Source organism: Toxotes jaculatrix, chromosome 12, assembly GCF_017976425.1.
Source record: "Toxotes jaculatrix isolate fToxJac2 chromosome 12, fToxJac2.pri, whole genome shotgun sequence".
NCBI classification, from domain to species: domain Eukaryota; kingdom Metazoa; phylum Chordata; class Actinopteri; family Toxotidae; genus Toxotes; species Toxotes jaculatrix.
Genome location: NC_054405.1, coordinates 15,607,499 through 15,625,168, shown reverse-complemented (window position 1 = coordinate 15,625,168; position 17,670 = coordinate 15,607,499). Strand labels below are relative to the sequence as shown.

Below are 17,670 nucleotides of genomic sequence, written 5' to 3'. Positions count from 1 at the left end.
TGGGGGGAAATTGGCTTATCCCTCCTGCCTCTTAAGTCTCCTTCACTCTTTCTTGTCAGTGACCCAGTTTTTTAACCTTTATTTATTGAGGGAAGGTTTTCTCAGCGTGTTTGCCCTCTCACTTTTCCCTTCTCTGAAACATATCTTGCTTCATATTCATGATTTCACACACATTCACACCTGGGAGCTGCAGAGTACATGGGCAGCCTCTGCTGAGCAGATCCTGACTGGAGCAGTGTGGGGGCTACGGGCCTTGTTCAAGCCAGTTGTTTTGTTAACAGCTTGAATTTTTGTGCTAATATTGCCTTTCAAAACTTCTTTCAACCTCTGAAATTATATGCTCTTTATCAGATTTTTTTTTTTTTGGGTTGAATTTACATGCTGTTACATAATTTAGCATGTGCAAGCTGCCAAGTTCAGTTACCATCTTTGACATGTGGCCATTTAGTAACACCACTGAAGAAGTTTGGAGGTTAAATGCTTTGCTCAAGGACATTTGCAGAGAACAGCTTTTCCCTGACCAGTCTCCAGTCCAAGCAGCTTCAAGCTCAAAATCCATCTTACTTAACCTCCAAGCTACTACAGACCTGAATTTTGATATTCATATTTAAATTTGCAGACAAACTACACGGATGATCTTTTCTGCCTTTTTATTTTTCTTTAAGCGTTCTTCTGGCTCTAGCTCTGACTCCGACTCGTTGCTTTGAATACATGATTGTGAACATGAACGGAGGGCAGAGTTTTAGCTTGCTAGAGGCCAAAAATCACATCTGTTCAAACGGAGGAGCGCAGTCAGTCAGTCAGTCTGTCAAAGCCTTATTGAAGCGGGAACAAAGCTTAATTGCATGACCTTTGAGTGAAGCCTTGGCAATCAGCCTGCCCTTGGCGTGGAGGGGAGCGCCATCGCTCCACGCATCATTCAGGCCAGGGCTTGTGATGAGGAGCCGGCGTTCAGAGAAATCTCAAAAGGACTTGTTCGCTGTCTCGTCTCACGCTAATGAGGGGCATAAATTGTAGGCTGAGTGCCTTTTCAGAGCTCGGCAGTACGAAGCTAGGCTAATAGCTACGGATGTGACATTTCAGATCTAAGAGGGGAGAGGGTACTATAGAAAGAGCAAGAGGAAATCCTTTTCACATTCCTATCAAATCCTTTATGTGTTATTTGAAAAGTATCAAGTCGGGAAAGGCTGTTGATACGAGTGATTCGGTTTAACGAGACATAATGTTTCTGCATAATAACAGTGACTCCCTCCACTGTTGCCTTTATGCCTCTTTCCCTCTCATCCGTCCTGAGCTGGAGCAGGGTGTAGTGAGCACTCTGAAAGGTTTCTTCTGCCTGTGCTCTTTTTGCCCTGTATGGTGCCTGTTTCTGCAGTGCTCACACAAAGAACAAGCTGCCATCAGAACTATGCCTGACGCCATAAATGGTGAAGAAGAGGAATATAAAAAAAAAAAAAAATTTTTTTTTTTTGAATTGCACCTCAGGGCTCAGCGGTAAAAATCACAGGTGGGTTGTCAAAGAGTTTGCATAAATATAACCATTTGTGGCACGAAAAAAGTTGCACTAAAGGTAATTTTTGGATATTTTTGATATGATGTACGTATCATTTTTGTTTTGTTTCATCACTCATCACTCTGCATGATATGTCTCTTTTTATATATCTCTTCGTGCTAGCTGTTCGACTTAGGATCTTATTAATAATACATTTTGGTTGCTGTCGTCTGAAACATGAAGCCTTTGTGCTGGGACAGAATGTGTTTTGAACAGTAAATGTAGGCGGTTTAATGAACTGGGTAAAGGTTGAACTGCCCTTGCAATGTATCAAGATAGAGAGTAGGATGTTTTGAAAAATGTCATGGATATTTACTGTAAGAACACCTGTACTATGTGCTAATCCAGTCTTGATTATATTCTCTGGGCAGTTTCTTGGCTGATACAGGGCAGTTTCTCGGTGCATATTTGTCTTCTTTGAAGCAAGAATCTAGTGCCTCTCCTTCTTCTCTGTCTTTTCTTTTGTGATGCATTTTTTTCTCAGACCATCTTAAAAAAAATGCAACTTAGTTTTCCGGACCGTGAAAAGGACGGAAAATGAGGGAGAGAAAAAACGGGGAGGAGGAACAGAAGATCCAGAATAAGAGGCTTCTCCTGGAAGAACATCAGGAAAAGAAGCTAGCCAGTTGAATTTGCACTTGAGTTTCTTTTCTCTCTGTCTCTTCTTCTTTGTGCTACTGTCCTTCTCCTCTTCTCTTTCTTATCCTGTCTGTGTTTCTTCTCTTTTCCCTTCTTCTCTCTACTGGCACATTTGGAGAGGTGTCAGACAAGCCAAATGTTTTCTCTTCTCCTTGTCTTTTTTCATCCCATTTCGTCCTGCCCGTCTGTTAAACATATATCTTTGCCTTTTCTTGCACTAAGCTCTCCTCCCTCTCTGCTCCTCTCTGTCCAGCTCGGTGAGAGGAGAAATACATTTTCAAAAATTTTCAGAGGCCTGTGGCTGTTTGATAAAGAACAACATGGAAAAACATTGCTGCTGCAGTCAAACAAATATGAAGAGGAGGGTGAAGTGCAGTGATGTTTGTGTGTGTGTGTGTGTGTGTGTGTGTGTGTGTGTGTGTGTGAGTGAGTGAGTGAGTGAGTGAGTGAGTGAGTAACAAAGGTGCTGTAGTAGACCACTTGTACATACAATATGTCTCTGAACACCTTTTGGGGAGCCTTTATGTTAATTTTACTTTCTTAATGTGGAATCATTTGGTGATGGCACTGCAGGAGGAGAGAGGAGAGGAGAGTCTGAGCAAGTCCTCTCAGCAGCAAAGTTTAAATGCTTAATGACTTAGTAATTGTTTTTTTTGCTGTATTTTATTTTTACAGCACTTTATTGTAACATGCTTGTTTACTGACTTTGAGCCTTGTTGTAGCTGCAGGTTGTTGTTGTCCTTGTCTGTCTTTGCTTTAAAACTTGAGGTCACCCCTGATTTTTGTTCTTTTGTTTGTATCACACTCCTGTGTGTATGTGTGTATGACTAAAAAATGCTGCTTTTTGAGTCTTCTATGATTATGATCATTACTTCTATGACACCTTGGATTTTTTGTCGTTTTGTCACTTTTTATAGACAAACTGATTAACTGATTGATCAAACTGTACTGTTAAAACCTTTATTTTGTGGATACATTGAGAACTGAGCAAGAGAGGAGAGCAGAGGTCCGTGTTGCCTTCATCTCCATAAATATAAAGCAAATTTGGAGCAAAAGAATGTGCACTTATTGTAGTGTATTTTCTTTGGATAAAGGCTGTAAGGTGCCACATTCCTGTCTTTGTGCATGTTAGAGAAAGACACACACACACACACACACACAGACACTCTTCTCTCTGTCATTCTGTCTTTCTCTCATCAAGCCCTTTTCTCTCCCTCTCCATCTTTTTCTCACTCTTAATCACCCACTCAACACACACACACACACACACACGCACACACACACACACACACACACACACACACTTCTTCCTGAGTCCTGTGGACCTTCCAAGCAGCCAATCATTAGAGCCCGTCCCTGTGCTCTGATGTGGCTGCTAAAATTAGCCTCCTCTCTCTGTGAGTCGACATCTGCCATGACGCACTGTGGAGAGCCAGGTAGCCATGAAGCCCAGAGGAGAGAGAAAACTCTTCTAGTCATTCCTTTCTTTGCCTCTCCTCTCCTCTCTCCTCTCCTCTCCCCTCCTCTCTCCTCTTCTCTCCTCTCCTCTCCTCTCCTCTCTCCTTTCCTCTCTCCTCTCCCCTCCTTTCTTTTAATCTCTTTCCCTTTTCCTTCTCTTCCCTTTTGCTTTCTTATCAGCTCTCTTTCAGTTGGGCTTCTTCATTCAGTATGACTGCTTTCTCTCCCTTTTCTCTGCTTCATACCTCTGTACCTCAGAGTTTCTCCTCCTCTCCTTTGTCTTCAGCAGGTCTTTGTAGATGTGCACCCTTTTACCTTTCTTTTCAGTCTGTTAAGCCAAATATTAAATCTTTTTTGCTTGAACCTATTTGAGGCGCAGGTATGAGGTCTGACTTACAGTGCACCGCTGTTGGTTCTGCTTCTGTATTACTTTTTGACAGTACAAAGTGACTATTGTAAACCTTGTTCACGAGAATGTATCACAATGCCAGAGGGTGTGCGCTGTCCTTCACAGTTCAGTCAGTAGAGTCGTGGCTTCATCCTGTTGCCTTTTAAATGTATTAAAATGTAGTAATTCAGAGTCCTTACTATGTTTCATACATTTGAAATGTTGCTCAATTTAATTGTCTCAGAGGATTTATTTCCTATTATCCATTATCCATTTTTGTGTGTCTGATTTTTTAATATCAGCACTTCCCAAACTTTTTAAAACCATTGCAGCCCTCCATCTATTTGCTGTGCATATTTGCAGATAAATATTAAACTTAGAATAATGAATAAAATTAAGCGCTCTATTTGGTTGAAAGTTTTTTTTTCTCTATTCAAATGTAAATTAAGCTCACATTTTTGGTTCTCAAGGAGAAGAAACATGCACACATCGCTTAGTTGCTTCAATCATTCAGTATCTTTACTGTCTAGAGAAGATGCTTTGTGTGGAGATTTTTATTGACTTAACATGGCATCATTGACCTATTTGACAGTTTTCCCTGCAGGTGAGGCATTCTGATGTGGGACAGTTAGTCTCCCTTGTTCAGGAAAAGCCATAACAAGGGTACTGTTCACTGTTTAGGCTGATTTCAGGTCTTTTGGTCGGCTCAGATTCAGTTGTCTCAGACTGTTAGTATGTTTATATGCACACTGACATCCCACGGTTGTTATGATTATGACAGTAATCAGAATATGATACCGATCATGTAAACAGCATATTCCGAATTTTATAGTTTTTACTTCAGTTTGCTGCACACAAACCAACTGGACACCAGTTTTACCTAAATCAGAGTATGCATGGCTGCATGTTAACAGGAATGTTAGCGGAATATTCACTTTCATTAGCAGCGTAAACAGCTTAGTAGGAATATCGTCTATTTTAGAATATGAGCGAAAACAGGGACAAATCTTACAGAGACGGATCTTTCCATGCCTCCTCTGACAGCCACTATTTCTGACTGCGTGGTGAAAGCGTGGTGTATTGCTATGACAACCAGCAACTATGAGCTGTCACATCGTTGGCAGCAGCATAAATACATACATACATACACACACACACATTCCTTTTGAGATATGTGTGACCTTTTGGTATTTAACACTGAACTATGTTTACGTCACACTATATTTATGTTGCATTAGATAAATCGTTGCTATGATTCGGGGCAGTTTTGGTTACTTTATTTGGTCATAATTTTAGTTATTTTTGGAGTGAACAACGTGACAAATGTCACTTCTTCATTGTACATTCAGTAGCCGGACTCCTGCTGCCCTTATTGTGGGTCTTCTGCACCTTACGGGGTGCTGATAACTATCGCACCACTGTTGCACCCATAATCACAGTTGAAGGAGGCCCTGCCAGAATTTAGCAGTCTAATAATAACAGCGGGATGAGAAGTGAAGGGGGAGAGCATCCTCCCTCTGCCTCTCTTTCTATCAGTGCTCTCATCCTTTTCAAAGTCATCCGTGAACAAGGCTGATTGTTTTTCAAGATAAACAACGAGTCAGACGATAGTGTGTGATGTCAGCTGGCCTTTAAAAGCACCTAAAGCACTTTGTCACTGTGCTTCAAGGAAACGGCTCAGAAACACCGTAATAACAAGGTCTGTTGTGTGGGTGGCAGGGTGGGTGTGCTGTAGGATTGTGTATTTTTGTGTTAAACGCACCTGTGTGTCACCATGTATACATCCATGTGTATGTCTGAGTTTATATGCGAGCTTCTTGCCCCGTGTGGGTGAGTTCAGTGCTGTCACTTCTGTACATCAGTGTGTACTTATGTCTGTGTTTATTTAGAATTTGTGTTTCTGCTTTTTGCGAACATGTCTTTGTGTATCTCACTCACTCTGCGAGTGTGCGAGTGTTTCCTGGTTTGAAATGTCAGCTTTCAACACTCATCTTCAGTGGTTTCTGTTGTGTTTGGCTCAGGGGGATGCACACAGTGCTAATCTATCACAGCTCCGCAGATGGTCAGAGATACAAGTCAGTCCACAAAATAAGACAGACAGGCAAACTAAATAAATCACTTTTTTGTTATTATTATGTCACTGTTAATTTTTTGCTATTATGCTATTACCATTATTAGTAGTGGGATCAGGAATAGGGCTGGATTGCCGTATTGATCTCCTAAATCAATTTGTTTTCAATTGACAGATGATTGTTACATCAGTTAAATACCAGTGTTGCATAAAGTGCTTCTCAGAATTCATTCTGGGAACTTACATTTCTCTTGTATTCAACCTCCATGGCCTCATATCTCATAGCCAGAGATAATCTCTCCTCAACAAACACAAACCGATCGATCAATTTAACCAAACATTTTCATTATGAATCAGCTAACCATCCTGAGTCATAACAGTCCCATAAACTGCGGGCAGGTCCACGTAGACTGGAACTCATGTCGCAGTTTATAGGACTGTCATAACTCGAGGCGACTCATAAAGCCCGCTGTCATCTAAGTTACTTTTTAACTTAAGCTTTTGGTGCACGTTGTAATAGCCCGATTTCCACAAAGTCAACATCTTACACATCATGCAGCCCTAACTGAACCACTTACAACAAGTAACCACTCTGTAATAGTGGATGCCACAGTGGTGGTGATGGTGGTGTTAGTGCTGGTAGTCATAGTTCTGACAGTGTAAAAATCAGTGACAGAGCCACGATCAGTTCTCAGACAGGACTTCTTAAACACAGTGCTCTCCTAAGTGTGCCTGCGTTTTTGAGTGTGATTATTAATGCCAGTCAGGCTGTCAGCCCCGCTGTCAGTGCACCAGTACACACACACACACACACACACACACACACAGACACAGACGCACACACACAGACGCACACACTCCACAGCCCCTGTTCATGTCATCAGTCCAGATCTAGATTGGACTTAATGAGAGCCCTGCATGCATACAGCCCATAACTCAACACAGCATACTGATCTACTGACTGACTGACTGGCCAAAGGAAAGTGTGTGCGTGTGTTTGTGTGGCTGTGTGTGCATGGGCTTTCCAGTGTGTATGATTGTGTGAGAGACACTGGTTGTGTTTTATCTGACCATGGTTGCTGTGTGTGTCTTTGTATGGTGTTCTGTGTGTGTGTGTTGTGTGTTGTGTGTTGTGTGTGTGCGCAGCACTTTCAGTACGTGCGTATTTTCCTGCTGTCACATTAATGTTGAACTAGAGTTGCAGTGGAACCTTGTCTGAGCAGCTGAATCTCATCTATTCAATTTCAGGAAGAGGTCATTGATCACTCAGCAGTGCATGATTGGATCGCTTGTGATGCGAACCAAACTGATGACGGAACCAAAAAAAAAAAAAAAAAAGGAAATTATTAAAGTTATTGAAATGCAAATGAGTGCGACATTTACGGCGTGACAGACTGACACGTTTGGGGGAAACGAGGCAGCTCGGGATCTTTCCAGACAGAAACCAAATAATTTGATTGTTCCTGAATCATGACTTGTAGAGAAAGTTACCATCTGAGTTGTAGGATTCCCGAAATGAATGATACAGCTTTTCAGGCTTCCAGAAGCTGTACAGAAGAGAGCAGCAGATGTTGGTGTGTGTCTCTGGTGTGTAGATAATTGTAGAAAGAGTAAATTAAGCTATTGCCTCTCAGCTAACCTCACTGCAGCATTTTAAAGAAATAATTAGGTGTTTTCAGCCTGTTGCAGCAGAAAAATAAAGGGAAATGCGTAAACAAACTCGATGAGCAACCGGCTGAAATGGCCACGAGCAGCTGAATACAATGGATGATGGTGATGACATATGAATTAATTGCACGCTAAAAGGGATTTTCTGTCTGTCTGTTGGAAATTTACTGTGTCATTCCCTCTTTTGTAGGAGTTGGGCATCCACTCAATATTTTCATTTGCAAATTATGATTTATCAAATTTGGAAAGCTGAGTGGAAATGGCACAATTCAATCAGATGTCCTCACAACAAAGTTATTACGGTTGATTGATGTGGAAAATCGTTCCAGCGATAAATAAATCATGTGATAAATTGGGGGCGGGGGGTGTGGAATGCACTTTTTGAGTAATTACTGCAAGAGTTTCCATGGCTGCTTCAGGCTCATTGCGCAACAGTCTCTGTCCAGCAAAATCAGCCAGAAATGACATTTGTATTGTCACTCCCGAACATAAATCTTCATTAGTTGTTCCGTTACAATACAGCCAAGTGCTTTTCTTTGTTTTCGTCTTTGCATGAAATACAGCCGACATTAACTGACTATGTAGAAGATAAACAAGTTACTGAAATCTAATCAGCTCTTGAAGGACTCTGTTTTTCCATTTTTCTGCTGGATGTGTTTTCTGAGTCTCTGAAAGCGGAGGGGAAAATGCACCTCATTTGTGTTTTATATTTCGCGTAAAATTTGCTTGACAGTTTGGAAGCAGCGGCTGCTCGTCTGCCCCTGTACCTGTCTCCCGGCTTTCCATCCCGTCTACCTGGTCACGCCGCGTTTTCATAATGCTCCCTTCCCACCGGTCTGCCCGCCGTCCATCACAAGAAAACAGCGTCTGTCACAAAACGAGTAAAAAGACGAAGAGGGTGAGTGGTGGATGAGAGGAAGAGCAGGATGGAGATGAGGTGGAGAGAGAGAGTGGGAGAGGCAGTGAGAGAAAAAAAGGCAGAACATAAAACTGCAGGAGCTTGTAATAGTGTTTCCTAGACATTAATTAGCTGCAGTCATTCCTGTACAAACACACAGTAATAAAACTGATATACTCTCCTCTCCTCTCTTCTCTCGCTCCTTTTTCTCTCCTCCTTTTTCATCCCTTTTTCTCCCCTCTCATTTTTTTCCCCTTTACCTCTCCTCCTCCTATTTTCCCTTCTCTTCCTCTCTCACCACTGGTGAGGAGTATGAAGAAGGAGTGAGAGAATGTAAGATGAAGGGGAGAAAGAGACGGGAAAAGAAAAAAGGGTGAGAAAGATTAAGGAGGAGTGGATCACCCTCAGTCTCTGTCTGTCCTCCTCTCGTGTTGCTGAAGGGCAAGGCAAGATTCATCATGGCCTTGGCTCACTGTCTAAAGCACACACACACACACACACACACTTTTTTTTAAACACTCAGGCGCACGCACACAGTTAATTCACACAGAAGAAAGTGCAGTCACATACCCACGCGCAGAGAAAGGAACACACACGGACGTTCACACCGAGTTGTTCATAAACAAACACACGCACTTAAACACACACACTTGCAGTTGTACACACGCAAACACACGCGTCCTCTTGCCTCCATTGCATTATTTATTTGTGCTTGCTGGCAGACGGAGTAGGCAGCCAAGCAGCAGAAGCAAGGATGCTGCTTTTTACATATGGCCTTTTTATATACTAGTCTGTGACACACACACACACTCACACTCACATCCTCGTTTCCCCTTGTCTTTCTTCTCACTTTACACTCAAATTAATATCACTCCCTTCCCTTGTTCCTCATCCCCATGTCCTCCTATACCACTATCGTTCCTTCTCTCCTCCCTTCTCTTGTCCTCTCTTCTCCTGGCCTCTCCTCTCCTCTTCCCTTCTCCTTCCAACAATCATTTCTATCCATTCTGTCCTCCTATATCACTATTGTTTCTTCTCTCCTCGCCTCTTCTCTTCTCTTCTCTCCTCCTTCTCCTCCCAGCAGTTTGGTTAGAAAGATCAGCCCCTCTGAGAGTCAAGGCAAATACACAGCATATGACTGCTTCTCTTGCTGTTCTCTCTCCGTTGACACACCCTCTTCATGTCTCTTTATGATTCTTATAGCACAGTGTTGTTTCTTTCCAACTCTTAAGCAAATAGTTTTCAGACTCGTAAAGTATCGCAAAAGAGGGCTGGGTATAAAAACTTAAAACTTTTTGAACAGCCCTGAATGCTTGGTCAGATTTGATTGTTGATCAGAAAAGTTCCTGGTTTAAAGCAATAAACTCTTGGCTTGTGTTAAGCCAGCATTAAACGCTGATGGGTGGTATAAGTAAGTTTGGCGTGGAAAAAAGGATTTTGTGGTAATGAGGGAAGGGTAAGTGCTGCTCTTTAGCATTTCCCACCCAGATTTATCCTGCTGGTCCTGCAACCTTAAGGTCATAAGTACCTTTCTAAATAAGAGACATGCCTTGAGGCTGATGTGACGCCTTTGCATTGCTGCTCTTTGAAACTGAAGCCTAAAACCCCAATTTTTGTATGATTTCATATTTATTGCTTACATTGACACATCTTTATTTGCAAAAAATATTGACACTTTCAGGAAAGTAGGGATGACAGTTTTATATTGTAAAGGATATACGTTGTGATGTGATAAATTTTATGGAAACCTATTTGAGAGACTGTCTCCGTCAGTCTCTCTCCCCATCTTTTTTTGTGGTAGATTTATCTTCATGCATTAACGTTTTCATTGCCTCTTTCCTTGAACAGCTTATTTTATCTCACTCGCTCTTTCCAGCTCTTCGTCTTCTGTTTCTCTCTTAGTGGTGTGAAATGCCTGATGAAGGTCGCTTGTCGGAAACGTAGCGATTTGATAAATTTACCATAAGTGGTGACAGTGTGCGGAGGGTTGATTGTTTGTTTTGCATTTTGCCTCTTCTCCTGAACACCTGTCGGTTTGCAGGTGTTCAGAGACCAGCGTTTCCTCTCTTATTACAGTGTTTTTCTTCTCTCAAGTCTCTTTTTTCTTTTTTTTTTAGACTTTTTTCTGCTTTGTGCCTCTTAGGTCAAAATAAACAAGGTACTGAGGGGGAGAAGGAGGGGTGATGGAGAGAGGGAAGATGGAGAGGTTAATGGAGAGATGGAGGGGGAGCGAGGGAGTAGGATGGAGGAGAAGAGCTAATAAAGCAGGGATAAGGAGGCTTAGAAAATAATGATAAAATGTAGAGTGAAGTCATACGGTTGATTTGGCACCACTGTGTGTGTGCATGCATGTGTGTGTGTGTGTGTTGCTTGTTTTCCTGTGTGAGTTTGAGTGTTTATGTGTGTGTGTTCTTGGCTGATGTCCTTGACTGTATGACTGATAATATCATTGCTTCTGGTCCCTGTTAGTACAGAGAGAGACTGTGTATGTATGTGCGTGTGTCTGTGTAGGTGTGTGTGTTCATATAATGTGTGAAAATGATTGTGTCTGCATGAATACACCCACTCCCTCAGGTCTTCAATCCACACACACACACCCCTTGTTTTGCTTTTATAGAATCCTCCTACGTACTGTACACATACTGGTAAAGAGTCAGTGGGTGGTTCTCATTTGGCTTAAATGTCTCCTCAATTCACTGTCTCACATCTTTTCCTTACATCTCTTCCTTGCGTCTTACATGGGAGGGAATAAGGAAAAGATGTGAGGAAAGAGGAATCGAGGAAACATGTTTGTAATGAAGTGAGACATCCTTCCCTCTCAGCTTCTAAAGCAACCCGTCAGTCAGCTTCAACTGCTCTGTGTTGTTCCCTTGGAGTTTGTATTTGTACTTGTAATGTGATGCGCTGTATGGATAATAAAAAAGATGCACAGTTACCACTGCCAGCACTTTTTTTAAAATGACAAAACAGAGTATGAAATGTTAGTCTCTCCATGCTCTATCTTAAATAGGACTTAATGAATTGAAATAAGGCTGAAAATAAATAAAAACAAATACATTTATTGACTCCCAGTTCTGATCAATAATGTTGTACAGTACGTTTATATAGTAAAAATGTTGCACAGTATGTGTGTAACTGGATCCAAAGATGACATAGATGCTCTTAATTGATTATTTGTGAATTTAGCATTTCATTCAGTTGCACATGACCCCCATGTTTAAATAAAAAGCTGTGCCCTTTACCAGTGTCTAATGAAATATACTATCTTTTCACCATTTAACCAGACTTTCTCTTTCTTTCTCTCCCCTCTCTCTACCTCGCTGCCTGTGCAGGTGTTTCGTACCGACTTCATCACGGCCATGAAGCTGCCGGACTCGGCCCAGCTCGGCCCGGACGACTTCTACGTGCTCTCAGACCCCTGGAGGCAAGAGTGGGAGAAGGGAGTACAGGTCCCCGCCAACCTGGAGGCCATACCAGAGCCTGTGGTCAGGTAGGACACACAAAACACATTCTACATGCACGAGCAAACAGCCATTGAAGGTTTAAAATCAAGTAATTTTGATTTCCCTTTCACTGAAATCATTGAAAGACCTTCACTGTCCTTTAAAGATAGCTTCTATGTGGCAGCAATTGCTATATAACAGGGCAAAGGGTATTGTTATCTGTTTAATAGTGATTCAGTACCAGTTCAACGTCTGGTTGCAGCACACATAGACATTATGTCACCACCATAAACACACAGACATTGGCAGAGTTCCCATTGTCACGTTAGACTCTGGTACAAAGTTGATACAACCTTGAAAATGAAATGGACTGAAATCATTTTGATAAATATGATGGAGCGAGCGTGCTGAGGTACCATACGTTCATTTTGGCACTGTTCAGGAAAAAAAATTAACATTGAATTGTACTTAAAAAAGTGTGGATAGCCTTTACATAATTATATGTAATTACACTTATTAATATTATATATTTTTGCATGTTAATGGAATACACGCACACACTCATCTACGACGAAACACAAACTGCGACCCTCAGCTTTCTGCTCTCTAAGTCATTTGTACACAAAACACACACATGCTTTGGGAAGCAGGTTTGGATGCACATGCAGGCAATGAAGCACACTCACACACACACAGAATCATGCTGGTAGGCAGATGTGTGCAGGCATGCACTTTGACCCACTTCTATTCACTCTCATACTGTAGATCAGTCTGCTCTCTCTCTCTCTCTCTCTCTCTCTCTCTCTCTCTCTCTCTCTCTCTCTCTCTCTCTCTCTCTCGGCCCAGTAGGTTGTTGTGGCTCTCTAGTACTACTGCAGCTGCTTCACATACCCATGTGGTTTGTTTGGCGTTCTAGGAACTAATGAAAATGCTCAGACTGCCTGGTAATGCCTGTTAGACAGACATGTCATAGTGGGAGCCCACACACACATACACATGCACAAATGTGCACGTGAGCCTGCACTCTCTTTGGGAGACAGACAAATTATCTAGTCATATGAGGTTAGTTTAGTTTTTTTTGTTTTTTTTTAACTGATTCAAGAAAACCAGACGCAGAGAAAGAGGACAAGTAAAAGAAAAGTAAAAGTTATTCACGCGATGAGATGCACATTAAAAAAATTAAAAGCCTGAATAATCCCATGGTAAATGTTTTCCACCTCTTTCATTTGGCTCCACTGTTTGATGTTAATGGAGGCATTTTGAGCCATTTGTCTTCGTTTTTCACAATGAATTGAAGGACTACAGTGGAAAAGAGAAAAAAAACATTTAACACATCATCATACATTTTGTTCCGTTTCAAATAAAATTTCAAAAAATCACTTAATCACTGTCTGAGTGTCATAACAGCAGCAAAGAAGGGGTTGGCTGTTCTTGTAAAAACTCAAGGCAGATCTAATAACATACAATAAATGCAAACGATATGCAAACTGGAAATCAAATAATTGTTGCCAAATGAAATGTCATACCTTATGAGGAAACCATAGTACCTGAAATGAATCTTCGACTTGCAAGTGAATACGATCGCTCGGATAAACAATTTCGCTTGAGAAGAGAAATTGAGTTTCCAAAATAGAAAAAACAAAAAATGAAAAATTGAGTTCCTCAGAGTCTTAATGAGGCCAGAAGACAAAAGTAATAAATAATAGAAATGAAAATGCAAAAAAGAAATCTGGGTCGTTTATATGATTCTGAGATTGAAAGGATAAATGTGTCAGCCTTACTGTTTACATTGTCAAAGAGTTTAATATCTGAGTATACACACACACACACACACACACACACACACACACACACACAAACAGTTGGGAGCTAAGAGACTGAACAGAGCCTGAAGGCAGAGAGATGAATGAGCAGATTGGGAGAGGAAGAGAAATGGCAAAGATAGGCAAGGATAGATGGATGAACGGGGACTTATCTATTATCTTATATGTGAGGGAATGATGAAGTGATACACAGTGATGTTGCAATGCAGTGATGGATAGATGAGATATGGGAGAAGATGGTAAATGTAAGCGTGACTGAGCTGATGGTCTCTGTCAGAGTCTCCGACAGCGGTTTGTTCATCTTTTTCCTCGTCTGTCATCTCGTCCTCCCTCTTTTTCCTTTCCCTGCCTCTTTCTTTTCCTCTCCGCGTTCTGTTCTTTGATACGTTTGGGCTGAAATCACCAGCGATGCTTGAGACCTCATTGGTTTTACCCATACAAGCCTCTGTGGTTGGGCAGAGTCGGCGGTAGGAAACCTTATTCCCACACAGAAAGCGATACCTTTTCAGAGTTACATAAAGAAAGGTCTACAAGAAAAAAATGAGTGCTTAACAAGGAAGAAATATATAAAGTAAAGTATATAAACTGCTTTGCTTTCTTTTGTCATAGACCCGCCTGTTCTTGGTCTAATTTTAAGTTGTTTTTTGTACATCTAAAACACAAAAACTGAGTTGAAATTGATTTAACTTCTTAAAAATGAAAACCCTTGACAAGTTTAAATAAGAAATATAATGTAACCTGTTGGTGACCTTAAAACACCTGCTGGTGATGAGACACGTGGGAATAAGGACATGTTCTCAGTGACAAAGATAAAAGTGATGTTACAAGCTGTCAGTCCATGGCAGTCTACTCAAGTCATTCAGTCCACATGGTCGTCCTTTAAGAGTCATAGTCTGTGAAGTGGGACAGAACAGGGCCCCTTGTTTTTTTTTTGTAGAACTGGACAAACTTAAGGCTAAAATTCCAGACTAGATTTGATCCATAACTTGCTAATTCATGTTTTATCAAGGTATTTATTCTAGTTTAGTTATTCTAGATTTTGCACATATTAAAGTTTTTATTTACCAATAAAGTACCCAAGAATACTTAGTTTTTCCCTCAGCTTTTCCCCTCTCTCTTGTTTTTGTCATGTTCTTGTCACGTTTCTATTAACTATTTTTGTCCTCATCCAACTCTCTTTTCCTCCTTTCTGTTCTGTCTTCTGTCTTCCTCTCTTCGACTTCGACGTCTTCATCTCAACATCTCTCTCTCCGCTCGCCTTCCCCTCCTTCCCCTCCCACCTTTCCCTCTTTTTTTTTGCTCTAGTCAAGCCAGAGGCGCAGACACATTTTTCTTTTTCTATTTTTTTTTTTTTTATGAATAATGACATCATCTCCAAAAATTGTTGGAGAGGAAAAGGGCTGCGGGCCCCGTCTGGCTTTGACAACACTCCTCTTCCACATTTGCCTCTCTCCTTGGACCATATTTGGCTGCTGCCTTATGATTTTCGGTAAAACTGTTGTGGCGGATGGTGAAGAGGTCATTATGGTTTGATGTTGTTTTCTTTGTGCCTCTCCTTACCAAAACACAGCAGAGGAGTCGCAGGGAGAGTAAGAAGATAGTCTTTATCTCTCCTTCCCTCTGTCTCCCTGTCCTGCACTCCCTTTGTTTCTGTCCTATACTTTCTCTCCCCCTTTCTCTCATTCTTCTCCTCCTCCTCTCCTATCTCTGTTTTTCCGTAACACTCTTTTTTCTTCTCTTTTTTCTCTCTCCTCATCCCACCTTTCCTTCTGCCTTATCTGCCTTATAATTTCTCTCTTTTCCTCTTTAACTCGCCTCTTGCTTGTCCTCCTGTTTGGCTCTCCACTCTCCCTCCACTCTATTTTATTTCATCACTCTCTCTCTCTCGCTCTCCTGTTCCTTTCTCTCTCACTCTCTCCCTCTTCCTCTCCATGGTTTTGTTGGGGCCGAGTGGAAGTAATTAGCCGTTGCGTAACACTGGCTATGTGCAGACAGTGAATGGGGCTTTGGCAGCGGCCCGACAGCCTCAGTCCCCAGTGACAACGCCGAGCCGGAGAGGGAAATAATTACACATACACATGAGAAGATCTGTGCCTTTTGACAAAATGAAAGAAATGAGATAGTGGTTATTTTATTTATTGCTTCATTTCTTCCCCCTTGGACCAGTGGCCGAGTTGGTGAATGTGAACCCGTTGTTTGTGGTTTGGCTGGACAGTCTGGCTTTTTGAATGGCGTGTAAAACTGCGGCCGTGGGGAGCATCACACGGAGAGACTCCTTACCAAAGTGGTTTGTGCTTTGCGGGATAAAAAGATTGATTGTGCAGATTTTACAAGAAGGTGCTTTTTTTTTTTGGAACATCACTCAGCTGCTTGGTCGTCATATAACTATTCTACAGACTTGCAGTACTTAAAGTTTTTGTTTGGTTGACAAAGTTCAATAATCCATGGAAATAAAAAGATGTCAAGTTTAAATCAGGCTGAGGTTTTAGGACAGTGAGATACTTCATGTGATGGAATATCTGTAGCACAGGTTTCCAGCAGCTGTAATCATATGCAAAACTTGGGTCAGACAGACAAGGATGTTATGTAAAACCTTCAGTCAACAAGCTTTATGCAATTTCCCCACTGAGGGACTAATAAAGGATTTCTTATTCTTATTCTTATTCTTTACACCCTGTTGACAGGGGATGGAAGGATGTAGATGCTGTTGCTTGTTAAGGTAACTAAGGCCTTTTAGTATGAGAAAAGATATCAATTTCTGTTAAATTACTGTTCATGATAAGGGAAACTTGTTTGGTTTTATTACACTACACATTCACTTGTACACTTGTACAAGTGAACATAGAAAATTTGCTACAGGATGAAAACTTAGATGCCGTGCCTTTAAACCCTTAACCTGTTGATGGTTTACATCCCAGAAATTTGACTAAAGTTTTTTTGAAAATGCCACCTGCAGACAAATACAACAACTCCCATCAAACTTTTGGAATCCAATTTCGACTATTAGCCTGCGTGTGTTATGGCAATCTGACAGCTGCCGAATACTGAACACGTTATTACATTACAGCGATGTCAGTTCAAACTGAGTACTGCTGAAAAAACATTCAGTGATTTGTTGAGATTTTTTTTTTTTTAATGTAGTAGCTATGTGCTTGGCAGGTTCAGACTGGATAAAAATTATAATTGCCCTGTAGATTCCTCTGTAAAACTGATTGAGCTGAAATGGGGTTTCAGAGGAGGGAAGTGCATATGTCAAGCTTTGCATTCAGCTGCAGGTACAGAAGGAAGTGCCAGCCAGCACAATTTGAATAGACAGATTCCTGTGGAATATAATACACTATGTAAAAGCTTGAGCTGTTACTGATTAAACAGCCAGTTTCTGTTTATATATACAAACACCTCTGTTCAAGCTCACAAATGCATATGCTTTTGCTCGACACACACGCACAACACACACACAAACAGACCCTTTCAGTGGGTAAGTCAGACAGTGCAGCAGTGGGTCAGAAGGCTAATCGCCCACTAATAGCTCAGTGACAGTCCCACACACACACAAGCACACACACACACACACACACAGATAATGGATTGAAGAGAGCCTGAGGGCAGTAAGATGGATAGAGAGATGGAGAAGAGGACAAATAGCTGGATAGTGAAGATGGAGGACAGTCTAAATGTCATGTATTGCAAAGCTTCAGCTATATTTAAAACTTAAAGATTGTACCTTGAC

General features: G+C 41.4%; 1 protein-coding gene across 2 annotated transcripts in view; it reads left to right on the top strand.

Moving 5' to 3' along the window:
* Positions 1 to 17,670, top strand: part of jade2 (jade family PHD finger 2) — a 162,390-nt gene that overhangs the window by 36,738 nt on the left and 107,982 nt on the right. For both annotated transcript variants that reach the window (XM_041052405.1, XM_041052404.1), the window contains exon 4: positions 12,007 to 12,164. In XM_041052405.1, the coding sequence (XP_040908339.1) occupies positions 12,007 to 12,164 (158 nt within the window). The remainder of the gene's footprint in view (positions 1 to 12,006; positions 12,165 to 17,670) is intronic.